The sequence below is a fragment of the Myotis nattereri genome (genome assembly GCF_964212035.1).
Source record: "Myotis nattereri genome assembly, chromosome: 10".
Lineage (NCBI taxonomy): Eukaryota > Metazoa > Chordata > Mammalia > Chiroptera > Vespertilionidae > Myotis > Myotis nattereri.
The window spans coordinates 1270184-1291505 of record NC_138085.1 but is presented as its reverse complement, the minus strand read 5'-3'; the positions used below and the strand labels follow the sequence as shown (position 1 = coordinate 1291505).

The 21322-nt window shown below is 47.2% G+C and overlaps 1 protein-coding gene across 5 annotated transcripts in view; it reads left to right on the top strand.

The window, feature by feature from the left end:
• RNF149 (ring finger protein 149) overlaps nucleotides 1-18629 on the top strand; it is a 43673-nt gene extending 25044 nt beyond the window's left edge. The window contains exons 5-10 of one of the 5 annotated variants that reach the window (XM_081101630.1): nucleotides 1400-1496; nucleotides 5232-5430; nucleotides 14482-14869; nucleotides 15371-15497; nucleotides 16653-16729; nucleotides 18265-18629. In XM_081101630.1, coding sequence (XP_080957756.1) covers nucleotides 1400-1496; nucleotides 5232-5430; nucleotides 14482-14543 — 358 coding nt within the window. In that variant the 3' untranslated portion in view covers nucleotides 14544-14869; nucleotides 15371-15497; nucleotides 16653-16729; nucleotides 18265-18629. Of the gene's footprint in view, nucleotides 1-1399; nucleotides 1497-5231; nucleotides 5431-14481; nucleotides 15502-16648; nucleotides 16730-18264 lie in introns of all 5 variants that reach the window. The other 4 variants (XM_081101632.1, XM_081101628.1, XM_081101629.1 and 1 more) reach the window with 4 other exon arrangements.
• The last annotated feature ends 2693 nt before the right edge of the window (nucleotides 18630-21322 follow it).

The window sequence follows — 21322 nt, the reverse complement described above, 5'->3', positions numbered from 1 at the left end:
AGTCATTGATTGGCTGCCTCCTGCACACCCCCTGCAGGAGACATGTGTCCTCGATCGGAATCGACACGGGACCCTTCAGTCCGCAGGCGGGGCTCTACCCACTGAACCACACTGGCTAGGGCTAGAAAGTTACTAAAATAGAAAGGTATTTTAACTCTAGGCTGGTTTAGGACAGGTCTTCACAGAGAAGAAAGCTAAGGCTGATTTCCTGTTTGTGTAGCAGCAGATATATCCTGACAGTGGAGCTGGAGTTTTTACCTGACCCCCACAAGCAAACATGTGACGTGCACACATTTCCTGGTCTCTTTACTGAGATTCTTGGGGGTTTTGACTTTTTCCTCCATTTTCTCTGGTGCCTTATTTAGTGAATTTTCCAATGTGGCCAATGTGTTTCTTTTAAGTTTTTGTAAAAATAATTTCTTTGGGTGAGTCAGTTTCAAATAGAAGGTGGAAAGGTCAAAAGCGAGGCTGGACTAGATGATGTGTAAGTGCGGTGGTTCATACCGCACCAGCAGGCTGTGCGGTGCACAGCTCCTGTCTCGGTGCCCAGCACTGCTGCAGGCGCACTCCGCGTGCTCCTCAGGGAGCCGTGGTGCAGGGGCCGAGGTTCGGAACAGGTGCCCAGGCGCAGCGCCAGGTCACAGCGCTGATGTTCGAGCCCAGCCTGTCTGATCCAGCGCTACCCTTAACGCCTCACCGTCGTCACATAAGAGCCAACTAAGACAAATCAGTAAAAGAAAAACATGCGCATGCGATTTATTTTTATTCTGAAAGTGATGTGTTTGTTACAGAAAATGTTTGTTAAACCTGCAACCCAAAGACGATTTGTTAATATTTTGCTGTATTTCCATGCGAGTCATTTTATAGACAGATAGAAGATGCTGTCAGTTTGGTGTTGGTTTACTTATGCCACGTTTGTTTCCAAAGCGCTTCAGAAACACACAAATGCAACCCAGCTTAATGTGAACGTAAACTGTGATATTTTTTGTAGCGTAAACGGGGAGTTTCTCTGTAAGATTCTGTTTAACATGGAAAATAGACTAGGTAAGAACTTAGTGAATAGACTAGAGTGTTGATTGCATTTTTTAAAAATATTTTTTTATTGATCTCAGAGAGGAAGGGAGAGGGAGGGAGAAACATCAATGATGAGAGAGAATCATGGATCGGCTGCATCCTGCACGCCCCTTACTGGGGATCGAGCCCACAACCCAGGCATGTGCCCTGACCGGGAATTGAACCTTGACCTCTTGGTTCGTAGGTTGACGCTCAACCACTGAGCCACACTGGCTGGATGGGATGTTATTTAATTGTAATGAGAAGATAAGTTGTTAGAATGTGTTGTTTCCTAGATAAGATGTAAACGTTGCTTGTAAAACGTTAACACAACTTACTTTTTCAGGCATATTTTTCATAGAACGTGCATTGACCCCTGGCTTTTGGATCACCACACGTGTCCAATGTGTAAGCTCGATGTCATCAAAGCCCTGGGATACTGGGTTTGTTGCCTTTTGTTTCTATTCAATCTTTTCCCCGTGCTTCCTGAGGGATGTGATGTCATTACTGACCAGAGGCCAGAGGGACGGACTGCAGACTCCTTCTCTGAAGAAATTTTCCTCTTCATTAAAAATGAATTCTTAAGATACTCCAGAAAAAAGGGAATGACCTAAATTTGTGACTGTAGTAGAATACGCTGTTTCCTCAGAGAGTCAGGGGTTGCTTAAAGCGGTGTCTTTTGGGATAATGCAGTGCAGAGTGTATGTGCTGGCCAGTCTCATACAAACAAGGACCATGAAAGGTTGACAGTGGGAGGAGCCTCAGGTGTCCTATGGCTTCAGGTGCACATCCTGCAGGTGAAGCCAAAGCCCGCGCTTCCTGACCACAGTTCCCCTGAGTCCGGGTCAGAGTCAGGTCCCGTCAGGGAGTGGGCTCTGCATTGAGTTTGCTCCCTCAGCCTGGTCCTTAGAGGGTCGTGGGACCTTCCTCAGAAGCAGGCGTCAGGCGTGGTGAGAGGGCAGTCAGGTACCAGCTGTGGCGGATGCACGCGCACTGGTCAGGGCCTCGCGGCCTCGCAGTAAGTACTGCAGGAGCTCTGTTTTGCTCATTAGAAACTCAAATTTAGGAGACGCTCAATAGCTCACCAAGGACACAGCTAGTTAACGGGGAGTCCGCTTTCAGAAGCAAGTTTCCTCCATTCCAGGGCCCAAGCTCTCAACTGCTGTCCTACCCAAAAGGGGGCAAATAGAGGGAAGAAAACAGGTTTTTCTAGCTTGTCCTGTTTTTTATTGTTTTTAGAGTCTTTATATAATCAAATCAATGTTTCCAAATATTCTTGATTTGACAGTCATTAGTTTTGAAATAAAGATCTTTGGAAGAAGTAATATAAATATAAAATATATTTTTTTTCTTCTTGCTAAACATATTTTTAGAGTTGGGTTTTTTTTTTGCCAACTTTTTATTTTTCAAGTAACATAAACAAAAACCTAATGCCTATTATTTAAAGTAATTTCATAAGATGAAAAGATATTTTAACTTCCAAAATGCAAAATAAACAAACAAGATACTCCTGACAGAGACAGCCTCTCCATTGATCACAGAATTTTAGGAGGAACTCACATTGCTGATGGGGTGATTCTAGTCCAGCTGCATAAAGAGACGCCGCTCACGGGCACACACAGCAGTGTGTACGTGACCAGGACGCTGCTCTGCCGCGTGTGAAGGTGCGTAGAGGCAGGCAGTCTGTTTGGTGTGGAGCACCCGTGTCAGGTACTTACCCAGGTTCTGGCACGTCGCTGCTTCCTCAGCGGGGTATTATCTGAGGCTGCGGACACAGCTGATGAGCACACAGCACTTGCACTCACACTGCGCGAGAGAAGGAAGAGTGCATTCTCAGCGAACGGGCTTCTTGGAAGTCACATGCTTCCCTGGCACAGTATTGGCTAGAGTTTGTTCATACCGTCATATCCATCCGTCAGAGAGAATAAGAATTTTTGGAGTTTCTCGTAGCATTTATTGTACGGTTAGGAGCTACAGAGAGGTGTTTTGTTTTAAATAATCATTTATGCTCCTTAACGCCATAATGGCCCTGAAGGCTGCAGGCCTGCTCAACGTGTTCTCTCATCTTGTAGCTTCGCTCTCTGCTGAAGACGGTTGAGAGACCACTCCTGCAGAGCCAGCATAATTTTCTGTGAGTCACATCTCAAGTGCGAGCCTGGACGGCCCTCAGCGAGGCGCGCAGAGGGGTCAGCACCAAGGACAGCTTCCAGGGAACTAAATCTCCTTTGCTTGGAAATTTGGAAAATTGGTCCTCTAGAATTTCTAACAGTCATTTATTCATAGTTTTAAACGACGACGCCTCTGTTCAGCATGTCGTGCCCTGCTGTCCTAGTGAACTTGCTCGTCCCCTCTCTGCTCCGGCGAGAGGCTGCGCCTGGGACAGCAGGGACCCGGGGGTCCGGCAGAGGGGCCTCTCCCCCCCTTCCTCCGATGCACTCTGATGCTCATTTCAAGTAACTTGTTTCATGAGTCAGTGATTTTTTGACCCGTTTTTCATTTCTACAAATTGGTAGAAAAGGGGTTTCACTGACAATTAGTATTGAGACTTTAATCCTCACACGTTTTGGTTTTGGAAATATAATTCATATATTAAAAGTCAAGATTCTCCATGTTGCATAAGGTTGGGTTGCTTTCTTAGAATGTTAGTGTCAGAAAGCTAGACTGTATCCCCAAGAAGCTTCCTTTCTTTTTGAAGAACTGAAGCCTGAAGTAACTTTAAATCAAGCCTGTTGTTAACTTGTCTTGCCTTTAACTTTTTTAATCTTTTGAGAAGTACGCTATTTCCTGTAGGTCATTGCCCATCCAGTGTTGGGTAGTCGCGACACGCTCTCATGTAGCAACTGTAACTCGTGTAATAGTTGTTTCCGAGGAAGTGTCCGCACAGGGAGCGGCCACTGTCCCTCACGCAGGTCACGGGTGGTCTTTGGGTTAGCAGCTGGCACCACTGTTCTCATTGGCTCGGCAAGCGTGTATCAGAGGGGTGCGGGTTAGGGGCTGGGCCTGACCTGGGCCCTGGGGGGACAGGGATGAATAAGACACAGCCCTTCACTCTGTGTGGGCTGGTGGGGCGAGGGCATCACCCAGACCCAGCAGGGCAAAGAGGTCCCAGGGGCAACGGGAGGGGGGACCACTGCCAAGCGCAGGGGGGAGGGACGGGGAGCAGTTTCTCTGAGGGGCCCGGGCTGGGTGTTAAAGGGCTTGTCGGGCCGATGAGTATATTGCAGGCTGTGAACATGAGGGGTTTGAGACTGGCAGGTATTCAGAGAGATGCCTGGAAAAATGATAAGGATGGGCTGCGCGGGTCTGGCCAGGAAGGCAGGCAGCAGGGTTTGGCGTGAGGTCTCAGAGTCACATTCTGAGGTTTTCACTACTGAGAGCAGCCGTGTGCCACGCAGTGCTCGGGAGGTGGGTTCGAGAACACGGGTGGAGCTGCAGGCCAGCAGGCCCTGGGCCCTGAGAGCCCAGGCGGCGTAGAGGCAGGGAGCGCATGGTTGTCAGCACGGGTGGCCGTCTCAGCCAAGGCTCACATAAACCCGCTGCCACCCTCACGTCAGAGCCACTTACCCCGCCGTTCTTCCAGTCACAGCTCAGCTTGGGCTCTGGCATCAGTCAGACAGGTTTCTGGAGAGCCCCCAGGTGTGAGATTTCAGTGTAATAGCCGTTCTAGAGTCTTGGCCCTCATTTTCATTATTTTATTGTCTTTAAAACAGCAAATGGGAGGAGGGAGAGTTGGCAGATGGACAGCTGATGTTTTTAAGTGAACCCTGTCCAGTGCTCTGTGAACAACTGCAGGTAGGGACGTGGCGGGAGCGGGCCAGGCCGGGAGTGGCCGCAGCAGGCAGCGGCCAGCCCCCAGCATCTGTTCCAGAAGGCAGAAAAGTGTGTGTAACAAAGCTTCACTTCCTAGTCCACAAATAGTAAAAAAGGTGGCGTTGCTTGTATCAGGGGAAATAGTGGTTAGAATAAAAATGGCCAGATCTTGGGAAGCTGCTTTTTGAGAAGTAATTCACTGATGATGCTAAATAAAGTAGATATCGTGTGCTTTTTGCTATATTCTGTGTATAAGTAAACATTTATGAACAAAATACGATAAATGTGTGAATTATGAACAAAAGATGATAAATAAGCTTTGATCGTTTGACTTAGAAAAGACATTTCCTTTTGTTCTAACTCTCAAGGGAGAGCTTGAGGATGCCCAGGAGGAGCCCGCTGCTGAGGCAGCCCCTGGAGGTGCTGTGGCTGCAAGTGTGAGTGTTACTGTTCGCCACGAAGACAGAAGTGTCGGGAGCCCCTCCCCGTCGCCCTCCACCAGTGACCCCGTGTCGCAGTGCAGCAGGCATCTTAAAGAAGACGCAGGAGAAAGCACAGCCTTACTTGGTGAGTAGCTTGCAGATTATAAAACCAGCTGATGCCCTAGCCCAGGGGTTGGGCAAACTTTTTGACTCGAGGGCCACAATGGGTTCTTCCACTGGACCGGAGGGCCGGAACAAAAGCATGGATGGAGTGTTTGTGTGAACTAATATAAATTCAAAGTAAACATCATTACATAAAAGGGTACGGTCTTTTTTTTTTTTTTTTTTAGTTCATTTCAAACGGGCCGGATCCGGCCCACGGGCCGTAGTTTGCCCACGGCTGCCCTAGCCGGTTTGGCTCAGTGGATAGAGCCTGCGCACTGAAGGGTCCCAGATTCGATTCCAGTCAAGGGCATGTACCTGGGTTGTGGGCACATCCCCAGTAGGGGGTGTGCAGGAGGCAGCTGATGGATGTTTCTAACTCTCTATCCCTCTCCCTTCCTCTCTGTAAAAAATAAAAAATAAAATATTAAAACAAGCTGACATTAGGCACTGAAAATGGAAGAAATACATAAAATGCAGAAAAACTAAAGGAAAAATGAAAACCATCATCGCACACCTGGAAATACTATTTTAACTTTTTTTTTAATTAAATCTTTATTGTTCAGATTATTACATTTGTTCCTCTTTTTATTTTAACATTTTGATAAATATATTTCTAAAGGGTTTTTTTTGTGTTTAATGATGGGGAGAATGTCATTTATGTGCTGCTAGGTAACCTGTTTTTTCTCTTAGTGTCTGAATCTGTTTCTGTGTCAGTAGATACATAATTTTGTACAGCTGCATAGTCTTACATTTTGGATTTACTCAAGTAATTTCTTCAAGCTGCACCCTGTGTGGCTTTTGTCAGTACGTAACAGCTTCATACCACTTGTCTAATTTGTTTTCTGTCATTCTCATTGATAAAATAGAGTGAATTGCATTTTTAAAAAGATTTTTTTTTATTGATTTTTAGAGAGAGAGGAAGGGAGGGGAAGAGAGAGAAACATCAATGTGAGAGCAAAATATTGATTGGCTGCCTCCTGCACAACCAACCTTTCAGTGCACAGGACCACACCCAGCCGGCTGAGTCACCCCGTCCAGGGCGGAATTGCGTTTTTTTGTTGTTGTTTTTTAATATATTTTATTGATTTTTTTACAGAGAGGAAGGGAGAGAGATAGAGAGTTAGAAACATCGATGAGAGAGAAACATCGATCAGCGGCCTCCTGCACACCCACTACTGGGGATATGCCTGCAACCCAGGTACATGCCCTTGGCCGGAATCGAACCTGGGACCCTTCAGTCCGCAGGCCGATGCTCTATCCACTGAGCCAAACCGGTTTCGGCGGAATTGCGTTTTTTATTATTCATGAGATTACCTTCTTTTTGTATTTGTCAGTCATTTGTTCTTGTTTTTATGAGTTGTCCCTTTCATTCTTAGCTTATTTTTCTGTAGAGAAACTAATCTTTCATACTGATTCTAAGCACTTTGGTCTTGGTCATATGTATTATATATCACCCCCTCCCCCAATTTCTGTATACTTTGACTTTCTGAGGTATTTTTCTTAGATACAAAATTTAAAATTATATCTAATATTTGTGGTTTTGTATTTTACATTTAAATCTTTATTCCACATAATTTAAGGGGAGATTGAGCTAACATTTCCCCCAAATGTTTAACCAATTATCCTAATATTGTTTAGTGAATAACAATTATTTATGAACAACATGTTTTGATATTTGCAAGGCAATGCAAATTCCTTCATCTTTCTTCTTCTTCTTCTTCTTCTTCTTCTTCTTCTTCTTCTTCTTTTATTTTTTTTTAAATTTCTGGCCTTTTCTGCATTTTTTTAAGGTTAATGTTGACTCTGATAACTGTTTCCTTCCTATTGGGGCCTTGCTGGCAGGACTGTGAGCCCTGGCAGTAATCTCATGGAGGGTAACGACCTGGTGAAGTTAATCTTCCGTCTGTTACTTGCCTCCTGAATTGGACCTAAGTGACTGTATTTCTTTTTCTCATTTTTAGTATTATACACTTTCTTTATCTTTAAAGTATAAATATCTACACAAAATGTAAGTAAATACAAGGAATTCGCTAAATGCCACCATTAACAATTACTGTGTAAATAAAACTTGTAAGCAGAGTAAGTGCTTGAAGTAAGTGTCCATTGCTTTGAGGACATCTGCTTTATTGAACCACATTTGGAGAGAAAAAGGCATAAACTTTTCTTGCCGGATTCCTCTTCCAAGGGGTGCACTAGCCCTTCAGCCTCTGGAGACGGGCCACACTGGCAGCTCACACACCGTAAACCCCTGCCTGCCCTTGAACCTCCCATTTGGGCATACGGGGTTACTCACGTAGTCAGGATAGGACAGTTTTTCTTTTGGTTAAAGTATATTTTCAATTTAAAAATAACTTTTCCTATAGTCCTCAAGATAATGTGTAATGTACCAGTATGTGGTGTTTCATTTGTTTGCATGTACAGTTTCTCGCTGTGTCTTTTAGCCCAGGTCTATATTGTATTAGTTAAGTGCTACCAGAAGGTAACAGTAACTAGCATAGTTTTCTAAAGTCTTAGAGCATAGTCCTAGTTTTTACTGATTTCATTTGCTTTGATGACCTTCATATCATGTTACTGGTTTGAGTACATTTGACTTTGCAAAGGTTCGGTAGCATTTGCAAAAGGGCCTCCTGAGACTTCAGGATAACGGGTTTCATGGTAGCTTAGGAACTCACGCTATCGAAGTCACCGTTTTAGAGACCATACTGTTGGAGGGAATAATCCTAAAGTATATAATAATGGAATGATTTCTCTTCATAAAGCCATATGGTTTATTTTGAGTCATTTCCTTTTTTTATTTTTTAATTTAATTTAATTTTATTTTATTTCAATCTTTAATTTCTTTATTGATTAAGGTATTATTGATTTCAGAGAGGAAGGAGGAGGGAGAGATAGAAACATCAATGATGAGAATCATTGACTAGTTGCCTCCTGCACGCCCCCTACTGGAGGTTGAGCCTGCACGCAGGGCATGTACCTTTGACCAGGAATTGAGCCTTGACCTCCTGGTTCATAGGTCGATGCTCAACCACTTAGCCACACCGGCCAGGCTCTTTGTTTGGAGAAGATAAAATTATTTTGTATTTCCGTGAGCATAAGTCAAACAGCAGAGATTGGTATAAAAGAGGCAAAAAATATGTAAGTTAGTGTTGGAAAATCAGATTTTAATTTCCATTAACTAGCTGACACAGTTCTCAGAAAACAAAGTCTGACCTCTGAGTGAAAAACTGATTTTGTATTGAATTCATATTATTTTGATGTCAAAGCAGTGTCTAAAATATGAATTCACAAATGTAGTAAAATTTATTAATTAGAACTTCATTGCTTCACAGCGTTTAAAAACAAAAGTTAAATAGAAGTTTTTAAAAGTTGTAGGGAAACTACTTCAGAGAGAGGCAGAAGCCTAGCCCTTTAAAAATATTGTTTGCTTACTAACAGTGTAGCTGCAGTAGAAGTGAGCTTCTTGGTGCTTTGAATGAATCAGGAGCATTTGTGCGGTTCTGTGCCAAGCAGTGCCTCTTACTCTTTTGATAGGCCAATGTTACAGCATCCTGCCCTTCACATTGATCTTCCTTGGTTCCACTTAATGAAGTTTTACTATGTGCATTTCATTCTGTGCGTTGGGTTTATCTATATACTAGAGGCCTGGTGCATGAAATTCCTGCATGGAGGGGGGTTCCCTCAGCCCAGCCTGCACCCTCTCCAATCGGGGACCCCATGGGAGATGTCCGACTGCCGGTTAGGCCTGTGGGATCGGGCCTAAACCGGCAGTTGGACATCCCTCTCACAATCTGGGACCGCTGGCTCCTAACCGCTCACCTACCTGCCTGCCTGATCGCCCCTAACTGCCTCTGCCTGGCTGCCTGATCACTCCTAACTGCCCTCCCCTGCCGGCCTGATCTCGCCCCCAACTGTCCTCCCCTGCCAGCCAATTTGGTTCTGATTGGTCGGTTTCTATGCCAGTCAGCATCTCCAGGCCTATCTCTGGGCCTGATGAAAGAAGTGAGGCCGATCAGCAGCCCCTGCAGAGGCCTGAAGAGAAAGACAAAGAGAGGCGCGGCTGCTGGTGAAGCCCGGAGAGAAAGAAAGAGGCAACAGCTGATCAACAGCTGCCACGGAGGCTGTGGATCAGACCCTGCCTCTCTCTCCCGGCCTGATCTGCAGACCCTTCAGCAGTCAGTGCTGGGTCACTGCACCCGTGGCGACCCAGCACTGACTACAGTACTGACTTCCAGTGTTCTATCAAGCCTTCAGTCAGTCGTTACGGACCCTGGGTTTTTATATATCCTATCTAATAAAAGAGAAACATGGTAATTAGCGTACGACTGCTACCCTTCCCATTGGCTAATCAGGGCAATATGCAAATTAACTGCCAGCCAAGATGGCGGCCGGTAGCCAGGCAGCTGGAAGCAAACATGCGGCTTGCTTGCTTCAGTGACGGAGGAAACCAACGTTCCCCGCCTGCCTTGCCTGCCTCTGAGCTTGCAGTTTGAAACATTGTAACAAATATAGAAGCTAAACAAAACCCCAGAAACCTGCTTTCAGCTAGCCGGGATCTCAGAGCTAGAGTTGTTACAGTGTCTCGATTATAGAACCCAAACAAACCAAATACCTGCTTTCAGCAGCAGAGGCCTCAGAGCTGGAGCCAGAGCTAAAGCTGGCCCAGAATAAAACAAAAAGAAGAAAAGGAGCAGTTGGGAGCTTCAGTCACCCGCCAGCCTGAAAACAGCCCTCAGCCCCTCACCCAGACTGGCCAGGCACCCCAGTGGGGACCCCCACCCTGATCCAGGACACACTTCAGGGCAAACCAGCCGGCCCCCACCCATGCACCAGGCCTCTACCCTATATAGTAAAAGGGTAATATGCCTCCCAGCACCAGGATCAGCGGAGCCGAGAGGCCTCCCGGCACCGGGATCAGCGTGACAGGGGGCAGCGCCCAAACCCCCTGATCGCCCTGCGGCTCTGTGTGTGACAGGGGGCGGGGCCACAACCTCCCTATCCGCCCTGCTCTGTTCGTGACAGGGGAAGGTGCCCCAACACCCTGATCAGCCCTGCTCTGTGCCTGATAGGGGGGAGCTCCCCAACCCCCTGATTGCCCTGCGGCTCTGTGTGTGACAGGGTGCGGCGCCCCAACCGCCCCCCCCCCCATGGGCTCTGCTCTGTGTGTGACAGGGTACAGCCATAACCTCCCCATCGGCCCTGCCGTGAGTGTGAGAGTGGCGGCGCCCCAACCCCCTGATCAACCCTGCTCTGTGGGTGATAGAGGGCGGCGCCCCAACCCCCTGATCCACCCTGCTCATTGTGTGACAGGGGGCGGTGCCCCAACTCCCCTATCGGCCCTACTCTGTGCGTGACAGGGGGGAGCTCCTCAACCCCCTGATGGGCCCTGCTCTGTGCGTGACGGGGTGGCACCGCAAACTCCCCATCGACCCTGCCTTGAGTGTGACAGGGGGCGGTGCCCCAACCCCCCAATCGGCCCTACCCTGAGCGTGACTGGGGGTGGCATCTCAACCTCCCGATCCGCCCTGCTCTGTGCATGACAGGGGGCGGCGCCCCAACTCCCCAATCGGCCCTGCTCTGAGCCCAACCAGGGGCTGCACCTAGGGATTGGGCCTGCCCTCTGCCACCCGGGAGCAGGCCTAAGCCAGCAGTTCGTTATCTCCCGAGGGGTCCCAGACTGTGAGAGGGCACAGGCCGGGCTGAGGGACCCTCCCCCGCTCAAGTGCACAAATTTTTGTGCACCGGGCCTCTAGTTAGGATATAAAAAGCTAAGCGACCATCTGACCAGCCAGTAGGTATGACGTGCACTGACCACTAGTGGGGCAGATGCCCAGCGCAGGAGCTGCCGAGCTGCGGTGACTTGGCAGTGGCGGTTCTTGGGTGACACACCCCGGAACCAGAGAGGAGGGAGCCCAATTCCTTGCAGGGCTGTGAGATTCCACCTTCAGCCGTGGGTTATGTTGTTGCTGGGGCACTATCGGCCCCAAATCTGGTTTACTGCCAAGCTGTGGTGACCGCAGACGCTCTTTGAGTAGTGGCGCTGCCCCAGGTGCAGCCAGCCAGGGAGGGACCGCGGGAGGTTGGCTCCAGGGCGTGTCAGCCCGTCTCTCCCAGTCCTGCCCTGCTGGCCACCTGCTAATTAATTTCCTCTCAATGTGCACGAGTCCGTGCACCAGGCTACTAGTCTTCTAATAAACATCTAATAACATCGGGAAGAAAATTGGACTTTTTGAAAAAGTTGCGTTGTAAAAGTATTTCATTTGTTGGAAAAGTAAACGGTACTTTCATGATTTTATTTAAAGTGAAAAATGATGTTTTGTACTATTGCAATTTATTTGGAAAATCACTTTGCAATAAAAATGTAAATGGTAGATATATATTCATATATAAAACTTACAACATAGGTGTAAATTTGTTCTCATTTTCATCTTCAGGCATAATATTATACACAATGGTATATTATAAAAGCAGAAAGTAAAACTTTAGCCCTAGCCAATTTGGCTCATTGGATAGAGCGTCTGCCTGCAGAGTGAAGGGTCCAGGGATTTGGTTCCAGTCAAGGGCAGGTACCTGGGTTGCAGACTCCTCCATGGCCCGGGCCCTGGTCAGGCTCATGCAGGAGGCAACCAGTCAATGTGTTTCTCTCACATCGGTGTTTCATTCTATCTTTCCCTCTCTCTTCCACTCTCTCTCAAAAATCAATGGAAAAATATCCTCGGGTGAAGATTTAAAAAGAAAAGAAAGTAAAACTTTAAACTTTCCTAGTATAGCCAGTATTGATAATCAATATTGCAAGTAGATGAGGTATTTTGCTTATTAGATCCCAAGCCTTTTAATTTTAGCATCTATATTCTTTTTTTTATTCAGGTGATTTTGAGAAAACACTTATTACAGCTGGGACAGTGTGACAAGGAAAGAAGCAACAGGAAAGAGCCTGGGTGGGGCTGCTGTCAGCTCACTGAGAAAAGGGGGCTTTGGGGACAGGTTTAGGGGGGAGTCTGGGATGAGCTGTCATTGCTCAGCACTTCACTGGTTGTAGGTCTCGTGGGGTCCCTTAGAGTTTAGGAGCTGCACGCCTGTTGGGGAAGAAGAGGGAGAAGGGAAAGACAGGGCTACTCTGTGGAGGGAGAGAGCCAGCATCCATATTCTTTTTTTCTTTTTTTAAATATATTTCTTTATTGATTTCAGACAGGAAGGGAGAAGGAGAGATAGAAACATCAATGATGAGAGAGAATCATTGATCGGATGCCTCCTGCACGCCCCCCACTGGGGATCAAGCCTGCAACCCAGGCATGTGCCCTTGACCGGAATCGAACCTGGGACCCTTCAGTCCGCAGGCTGATGCTGTATCCACGGAGCCAAGCCGGCCAGGGCAGCATCCGTATTCTTAAGGAACTTTGAAAGTAAAGTATTTACTTGATTAAGACCTTTGTAGAATGTAAAAGGCTTTGAATACCTACCTGTGTTTAGACTTTACTTTGAGAATATAAACTGGAAAGTGTTTAAATGATAGTGTTTGTTCTAGTCTTAAATGAATACCCAGTGATTCCTAAATAAATTGCACTGTAATGAAAAAAATTTTCCTGTCCTGTTTTATATTTTTTTAAAATAAATTTTTATTGATTTCAGAGAGGAAGGGAGAGGGAGAGAGAGAAACATCAGTGATGAAAGAGATGCACGCCCCACAATGGGGATCAAGCTCACAATCCAGGCATGTGCCCTGACTGGAATTGAACCCAGGACCCTTCAGTCCGCAGCCGATGCACTATCCACTGAGCAAAATCAGCTAGGGCTGCTCTACATTTTTAGATTAATCTTAAAATCATTTTGCCAAATAAAAGTCCCATCAGAATTTTTACTGTCATTGAATTATTCTATAAATTGTTGATGCTTCTGGTTTTATTTGCCATCCTAGAAGGGGAAGTATAGTGAATCAGTTTCTCCATTTTTGCACATGTTTGGGCTCTGGGAGGCAAGAATAGAAATATTAGAGCTTAAGTGTTCAATGGGTACCAGAGAGGGAAGGCTGCTTTGTGGCAGAAAGGAAGACTAGTTGAGAGGAGGCGGAAGTGGGAGGTTGATCTGTGGGGCCATTCTTCTAACCAGCTCTGGCCTCCTGCTGCGACGACGCCACCTTTCCAGGCAGCGCTTCCCTTGCCCAAGCCCCTGCCTTAGGAATGCCGGTGTCTGCGCCCACTGCTGCTGCCAGCCGTCTGCGGGAGGAAAGGGAGTTGCTTCTCCAATCCTGGGCCACCCGTGAGATGCTGAAAGACAGAGGACAGTTTTACCTGACCACAGAGCCTTCCAAGGCCGTCTCCAGGCTTCTCTTCTCTCTCGTTATTTGTAGTGCATTAGTTTGTCAGCATCTTTCCCAAATGCCCTCTTAAAATGAAGGTAGTTTCAGATAATGGATAGAAATAAAGGTATGGAAAGAAGCCTGATTACAGAATAACAAGGGTAGACCGCTCCCGGGAGAAGTAGTTTCCTGGTTGGTTATTGCTCCTTCGTCCTGGTGGCCTTGCACTTAGCTCTGTTGCAGTGAGTTCCAAGTATCTGGTTCTGTATGAAAGGAGGTGTTCTGTCTGTAAGAACCTTCTGTGCTCCTGTTCTTGTAACGTCAGCCTGTCAGGGTGTGAATAGCTGATTCTCTCCCAAGGTGTCACTCCGTTCTGCTTCCTCGTCTGTGAAATGGGGTGAGGACCTGTGCTGTGTCCACCTCACGGGGTCAGCGTTGCCCAGGAGGTGCTCGCTGGTTTCCTAGGCGCATCATCGTCTTCGTCACCAGAGCCACTTGCTTTACTTTTGAGAACACTCTCACCAGCTCAGGCTGCAGCGCTCTGGAGTCCCACGCTGGCCCTGGGAGACCTCACTGTGCGGAGGTGTTGATGGACTTCCTGACGGTCTGGAATGGGTTGCCATCTTTGCACGTTTCATTTTAAATTTTCTGTAATTTGTTGTTTGAATGAGTAAGTGTTCTCTGGTGAAGTTCAGAACGTGCCCTTGGACTGACGCTGGCCTTTGTTGTTCGTTGCAGAGGCAGAGACGGGCAGGAGTGACCCCCAGGGCGGAGGACCTGTCTCCTCGCACGGCCCCTGACAGCGGCCCGGGCGCAGCTCTGGACTAAAGGACATTTTATTTTTTTTACTTTAGCACATAGTTTATATATTTGAAAATAATGTACCTTTTGATGAATTATTTTACCTTTCATGGTCTGATTTGATATACAAAGGGCTAAATATTTTATTCTTAAAGAGACTTATTGATTACTGTTCATATATTTATCTACTGAAGTATATCCCTTACAATAAACAACATGTTGTTTCAGGTTGTTTCTGAGGAGGTGGCTGGGAAGGCGCGCTGGTGTCTGTTTGTAAACCCGAGGCGAGCGGCTGAGTCCGTCCGCAGCGTGGTTAGACTCCGACGTGAGCGCAGACTAGTCCAAGTGGAATTGTGTCATTAAATCCCATAAATGCTTTCCCTGGAGAAAGGCATTTTTAGAACATTATTCTTGTAAATGAAATGAGAGGAATCTACACCTTGGTATTATATAGTGAGATTTCAAAACCTGAGAATTTTTTCATTGTTGTATCACTCAGTTTCTTGCGACACTTTGATGGGAAGTTTGCTCATTTTTTTCAACAATTAAAAATGCTCAGAATCTGTGTTTCTGTGAATATTGGGCCCCCATTGCCTGTGGGAAATCGAGTAGACAGCGACTGGTTTTCTTTATAAGTGATGAATACGATATATTGGTTCCAACAACAATCTGATATTTAAAATTGTAAGGATGAAAGGTGGAGAATTTTTTATTGTTGTAACAAAATAAGCAACCAGTTTCCTGATTAATTTTAAAGCAAACTCATGACCATGACCTTGTTTAATCAGCTGCCCTTTTCACTTTTGTTTGCTGTTCTTACTCGTAGGTGAAAGGAGCAGCAAATAAAAAGCATTTGGAGGCTAAGCTTCATAAAGTGATTAAATAAACACACACACCTGCTCTTCTGTCACTTGTTGGAGGTGGAAGCTGAAGATAAGGGAGAGTTATTTTGTGTGGGTAAAAAAATGTTTAGTAAGAAAATATATTTTACAAAATTTAAGAGACTTTATATCTAAGTTTTATAGATAACTTATTTTCTTCAAACTATTTACTACTCATAGTGAATTGAAAAGTACTTGGTGAGTGAACAGTTTTACTAAAGGAAACTGGCCAGATTTAGCTTGAGAAGCTACTAAAATAGAAAATTTGTCTCATTTGAGCTCTTATTTAAACAGACAGCCTCAAAGTAAGTTTCTGAAATAGTCATTATCTTTAAGATCGGCCTCTCCGGCTCATTGTGATGAGGAGAATATGTCCTTGACTGTATGCCAAGTAGATGGTTTGCTTTGCGTTTGAAGAAGCTCTCTGAAGCCCTGGGTGGCGTGGCTCCGTTGGTTGAGCATCGCCCCCTGCACCAAAGGGTTGCTGCAGGCTCGATCCTGATGCTTGGTGAGGGCCGTGCAGTAGGAGGCTGATGGCTGTTTCACTCTCCCATCAGTGTTTCTCTCCCTCTCCCTTTCTAACAATCATTTTTAAAATCTTTTAAAAAGAAAGAAAGAAACATACGAGGGAGAAACGATTGAACAGTTTTTCCCAGTAGCCAATAAGGCTGACTTTTAAAAGAATACTATGATGTCATAATCAGGTGTCAGATACAACTTTCCTTAATTCAAGTTTGAATACTAAATTATAAATAGAAGAAATTGTAAGAACTAGTTTCATCTCTTTAAAAGCAAATCTTTAATGGCAGAAAAAGAGAAGATAAACTCTTCAGTACTTCAAAAGGAAAAAGTGTCCTTTGGTTAGCATTTTAATAAGAAAAGAGTCAGAAACTACCAGAATTTTGGCTGAAACATCAAGTTGATAGACTAGCCCTGGCCGGGTAGCCCTGTTGGTTGGAGCGTAGGCCGGCACACCAAAAGGTTGCAATTCAATTCCCAGGTTTGGGGGGCCTTCCATGTTTCTCTCCCTAAAAATCAATAAAAACGTGTCCTTGGGTATGGATTAAAAGGATTCTGGAAATATGGGGGATGTGACTGAAGAAAGGGTATGCTAAATCAGGTAGTTGGGGTTATGATGTCAGTATGATCATTTTCCTAACAGTTGTCATAAAAGTCATTTGTTCACAAATAATGTGTAAGGTTTTAACTGTGAAATTTTGCAGACAGCCTGGGAAGGAGGACTGGCCGCGCCCCTGCCACCGCCTTGCACCCCTGAGCTGCGCAGCGTGCAAGCGGCACATCAGGTACTCCCCCCTCACGCTGTGCTCTTGTGCAGAGCCTGTTATTGAGGAGTGATGACAGAAAAGGCCGAATCGCAGTGCTCGCCGGCAGTTTGCTCTCTGCGGCTGCACGATGACAAAGCCTCCTGAAGCGAACATGGTCTGACCTCAGTCACGGCACGCAAGCCTCGGGCTGGGGCGCGCTTTCCGAGAAGGGCTGCCGGGGCTCAGATGGTTTTAAGATAAAAGAATGACTCCTGGACAGCAATAGCCCTCAGCGAGGACTAGGTGCATCCCTGTGTGATTTCCCTATACTTGCTGAAACGTGACCATAACAGACGTTCGAGAACAGGTGTGTCCCCATCTGGAGGAAGGACCTGGGGCGACTGGTCCCCCAGTCACAGAGCTTCATTGAGCAAGTTTCTTGTGAGCAGATGCAGGTGCATTTGCGCAGTGGAGGCTGAGGTGGTCAGTAGGCCCTGTCCCGCACTGGAACGTGTGGCTGGCTGTGCTGGTCAGAGCAGTTTCTTCACAGTGTAAACCCTGCTCTGGTTTACAAAGCACAGGATGCCGGCCTGAAGCAAAGCTGGTCTCACAGCGTAAGACACGTGGTGCTTCTGGGACGTAACCAGTTAGGAAACCCCGCACCACGCGGAGCCTGGAGCTGATGGCAATGACGTCTTAGCCCCTCATCTGGGCGCCTGCAAAAAAATAAAAAATAAATAGAACCCCCACACCTTTCCTGCTTAGTTTAGTTTTTGAAGTTTTAAAAACAAGGATTTTGTTTTCAAAAGTTCTGATGTGTGTTGTAAAAGTGAAATTTCTACAGTGTCAACATACAGCTAGAAATGTACTTATTCTAACGAATATGAAGTTGTGAATTGAGAAAGGTATTTGCATTAATTTAAAATTCATGTAAGACTAGAGAACCAGCCCGTTCGTGTTGCTGAGCTGCAGCGTGTGTGTGTGGCCAGTGAGGACCGGGTACCACTGCTCATGCCGAGTGCAGTGCCTGCGTCCAGGCTGTGGAACTGCTTTCGGAAGCATCTTGTTTGTTCCCGAGAACAGCAGTGACTGCAGACAGACCAGACAGAAAATGAATCAGCGAAGTGTCTTGGGTCGAGGGGGCAAGAACTTGAGCGGATATGTAAAAAGTTCTTCAGTGCATTGGTTTACAGACCCTTAAAATGTGATCTTAAAGGGATGTCACTCAAAATATTATTTAAAATACAGGGTGGGTCAAAAGTGGATTTACAGTTGTTCACATGGAAAGGAAAACAGTAACAAATAATATGAGAATAAGCTGTTTTTCATACTCAACTGTGAACCCACTTTTGCCCTCCCTCTCCACTGGAAGGCGGGTCATCCCAGAATGTGTAGGACAGCGCATGCTGCTTAGAATTACAGGAGAGAGTGTGCTCTCTAAGGTCGGGGAGTGATACCATTTCTTACTGCTTCAGTGAATAATTAGAGAAGTGTATTTCGAATAGTTATACTTTAGGGTCCCAAATATTCTTTTTGAAGTAACTTCTTTTGTCCTGTTGTCTTCTTTTTAACAGGTGCCTTGAAGACATTAAAGCAATGAAACTAGGAAATCCAGAGAATTCAAGATGTTGGGTTTTGTTTTTTTTAAAAAATAAGTTAAATTGAATTTGTCTGCGAGCACTTAAAAGTTGATTGTACCAAAAGAAAAAAAATGGGACATCAGAGGGCCTGCGGCCGCGCTCCTCCAACAGGCAGTGGTGGAAACTGCCATTTAAAAAGTATTTGAACCATGAACTTTTGTTCCCCCAATGCTAATATGCAAAATCATGATGCCCACATTTAGGGAGAGGAATCGGATGTCTGAAGGTGCTCCTGTCACATCAGCTTGGATCCTTAGTTTAAGCAAATCCTATCTAATAAAAGAGAAACATGGTAATTAGCCGTACCTCCGCTACCCTTCCCATTGGCTAATCGGGGCGATATGCAGATTAACTGCCAGTCAAGATGGGGGCCGGCAGCCAGGCAGCTTGAAGTGAACATGAGGCTTGCTTGCTTCAGTGATGGAGGACTCCAACGTTCCCCACCTGCCGCTGCCCGCCTCTGAGCTTGCAGTTTGAAACATTGTTACAAATATAGAAGCTAAACAAAACCCCAGAAACCTGCTTTCAGCCAGCTGCGATCTCAGAGCTGGAGTTGAAACAGTGTTTCGATTATAGAACCCAAACAAACCAGGTACCTGCTTTCAGCAGCCAAGGCCTAAGAGCTAGAGCCAGCCTCAGAACTAAAGCTGGCCCAGAATAAAAACAAAAAAAAGAAAAAGAGCAGTTGGGAGCTTCCGTCACCCGCCAGCCTGAAAACAGCCCTCAGCCCCTCACCCAGACTGGCCAGGCACCCCAGTGGGGACCCCCACCCTGAAGGGTGTGTGACCAGCTGCAAACAGCTATCATCCCCTCATCCAGGCTGGCCAGGCACCCCAGTGGGGACCCCCACCCTGATCCAGGACACCCTTCAGGGCAAACCAGCCGGCCCCCACCCGTGCACCAGGCCTCTATCCTATATAGTAAAAGGGTAATATGCCTCCCAGCACCGGGATCAGCGGAGCCGCGAGGCCTCCCGGCACCCACCGGGATCAGCGTGACGGGGCAGCGCCCAAACCCCCTGATCGCCCTGCGGCTCTGTGTGTGACAGGCTTTGGTGCCCCAACCCCCTGAGTGGCCCTGCTCTGTGTGTGACAGGGTGTGGCGCACCCCCCCCCTCCCACCACGGGCCCTCCTCTGTGTGTGACGGGGTAGAGCCATAACCTCCCCATCGGCCCTGCCCTGAGTGTGACAGTGGCAGCACCCCAACCCCGATCGGCCCTGCTCTGTGTGACGGGCGGTGCCCCAACTCCCCTATCGGCCCTAATCTGTGAAGGGGGAGCTCAACCCCCTGATGGGTCCTGCTCTGTGCGAGACGGGGTGGCGCCGCAACCTCCCCATCAACCCTGCCTTGAGTGTGACTGGGCAGCACCCCAACCCCCCAATCGGCCCTACCCTGAGCGTGACTGAGGGAGGCATCGCAACCTCCCCATCCACCCTGCTCTGTGCATGACAGGGCGGTGCCCCAACTCCCCAATCGGCCCTGCTCTGAGCCCGACCAGGGGCTGCACCTAGGGATTGGGCCTGCCCTCTGCCACCCGGGAGCAGGCCTAAGCCAGCAGGTCGTTATCACCCAAGGGGTCCCAGACTGCGAGAGGGCACAGGCCGGGCTAAGAGAACCCCCCTCCCCCCCGAGTGCACAAATTTTTGTGCACCGGGCCTCTAGTATATTTATAAGCCCCTTACTTTCATAAGGATATACCTGAGATCAAATTTATTATAAACCTAGGAGTATTACTTTTCAAACGTTATAAAATTGAAACTTGTACTTCACATCACTAGGCTTGGTTTTTTGCTGTAGATTGGACTGGAACTGTGGTCAGCAAACTGCGGCTCGCGAGCCACATGCAGCTCTTTGGCCCCTTGAGTGTGGTTCTTCCTAAGCCTTAGGAGGACCCTAATTAAGTTAATAACAATGTACCTACCTATATAGTTTAAGAATTTGGCTCTCAAAAGAAATTTCGATTATTGTACTGTTGATATTTGGCTCTGTTGACTAATGAGTTTGCTGACCACTGGGCTGGAAGATAATCTATACTAATAAAAGGGTAATATGCTAATTAGACCAGGAGACCTTCTTGACAAAGCCATGGTGGCAGGGCTGGGGCAGAGGAGGTTAGGGGCGATCAGGCCAGGAGGGGAGGGCAGTTGGGGTCAATCATGCCAGCAGGGGGGAGAGTTGGGCGTGAGCAGGCTGGCGGGGGGAGGGGGGGCAGTTGGGGGCAAGTAGGCCAGCAGAGTGTGGCAGTTGGGGCCAAGAAGGCTGGCTGGCAGAGTGGTTAGGGGTGATCAGGCAGGTGAGCGGTTAGGAGCCAGCGGCCCTGGATTGTGAGAGGGATGTCCCGACTGCTGGGATCGGGCCTAAACTGGCAGTCAGACATCCCCCAAGGGGTCCCAGGTTGGAGAGGGTGCAGGCTGGGATGAGGGACACCCTCCCCCTCCCCATGCACGAATTTCACATGCTGGCCTCTAGTCTATATAATAAAACCCTAATATGCAAATTGACCGAATGGCGGAACCGGTCACTGACGTGCACTGACCACCAGGGGGCAGATGCACAACACCTCCAAGAGGGAGGCAACTGGCTAGAAGGCTGCACCAGGCTGCCAAGCCAAGGTGGGTGCCAGCAAGGGGGTCGCCCCACCCGCCGGTCACCCTGCAGATGGCCCTGATCGCGGGTCAGGCTCAGGCACCCTACCCTGTATATTGGGAACAGTCTCTTAAATTTAAAAATTAAAATCTGGCAAGGCTACTTACTCTAACACTGAAAAGACAGGATGATGCAGCGATGACATGCATGGACTCTGGCTTGCACATTTTCTGGTTAGCCCTGATTCTGACAACTGTGTGACAAAGCCAATTACTTGTCTCTGCTTCAGTTTTTCCACCCATAAGATGGGGAAAATGGTACTACTGCCAAAATGGTACTACTGCCTCAGAAGGATCATGTTATAATCGGGGGGGAAAAGGTAGCTGCCAATACAACAGCAAGATG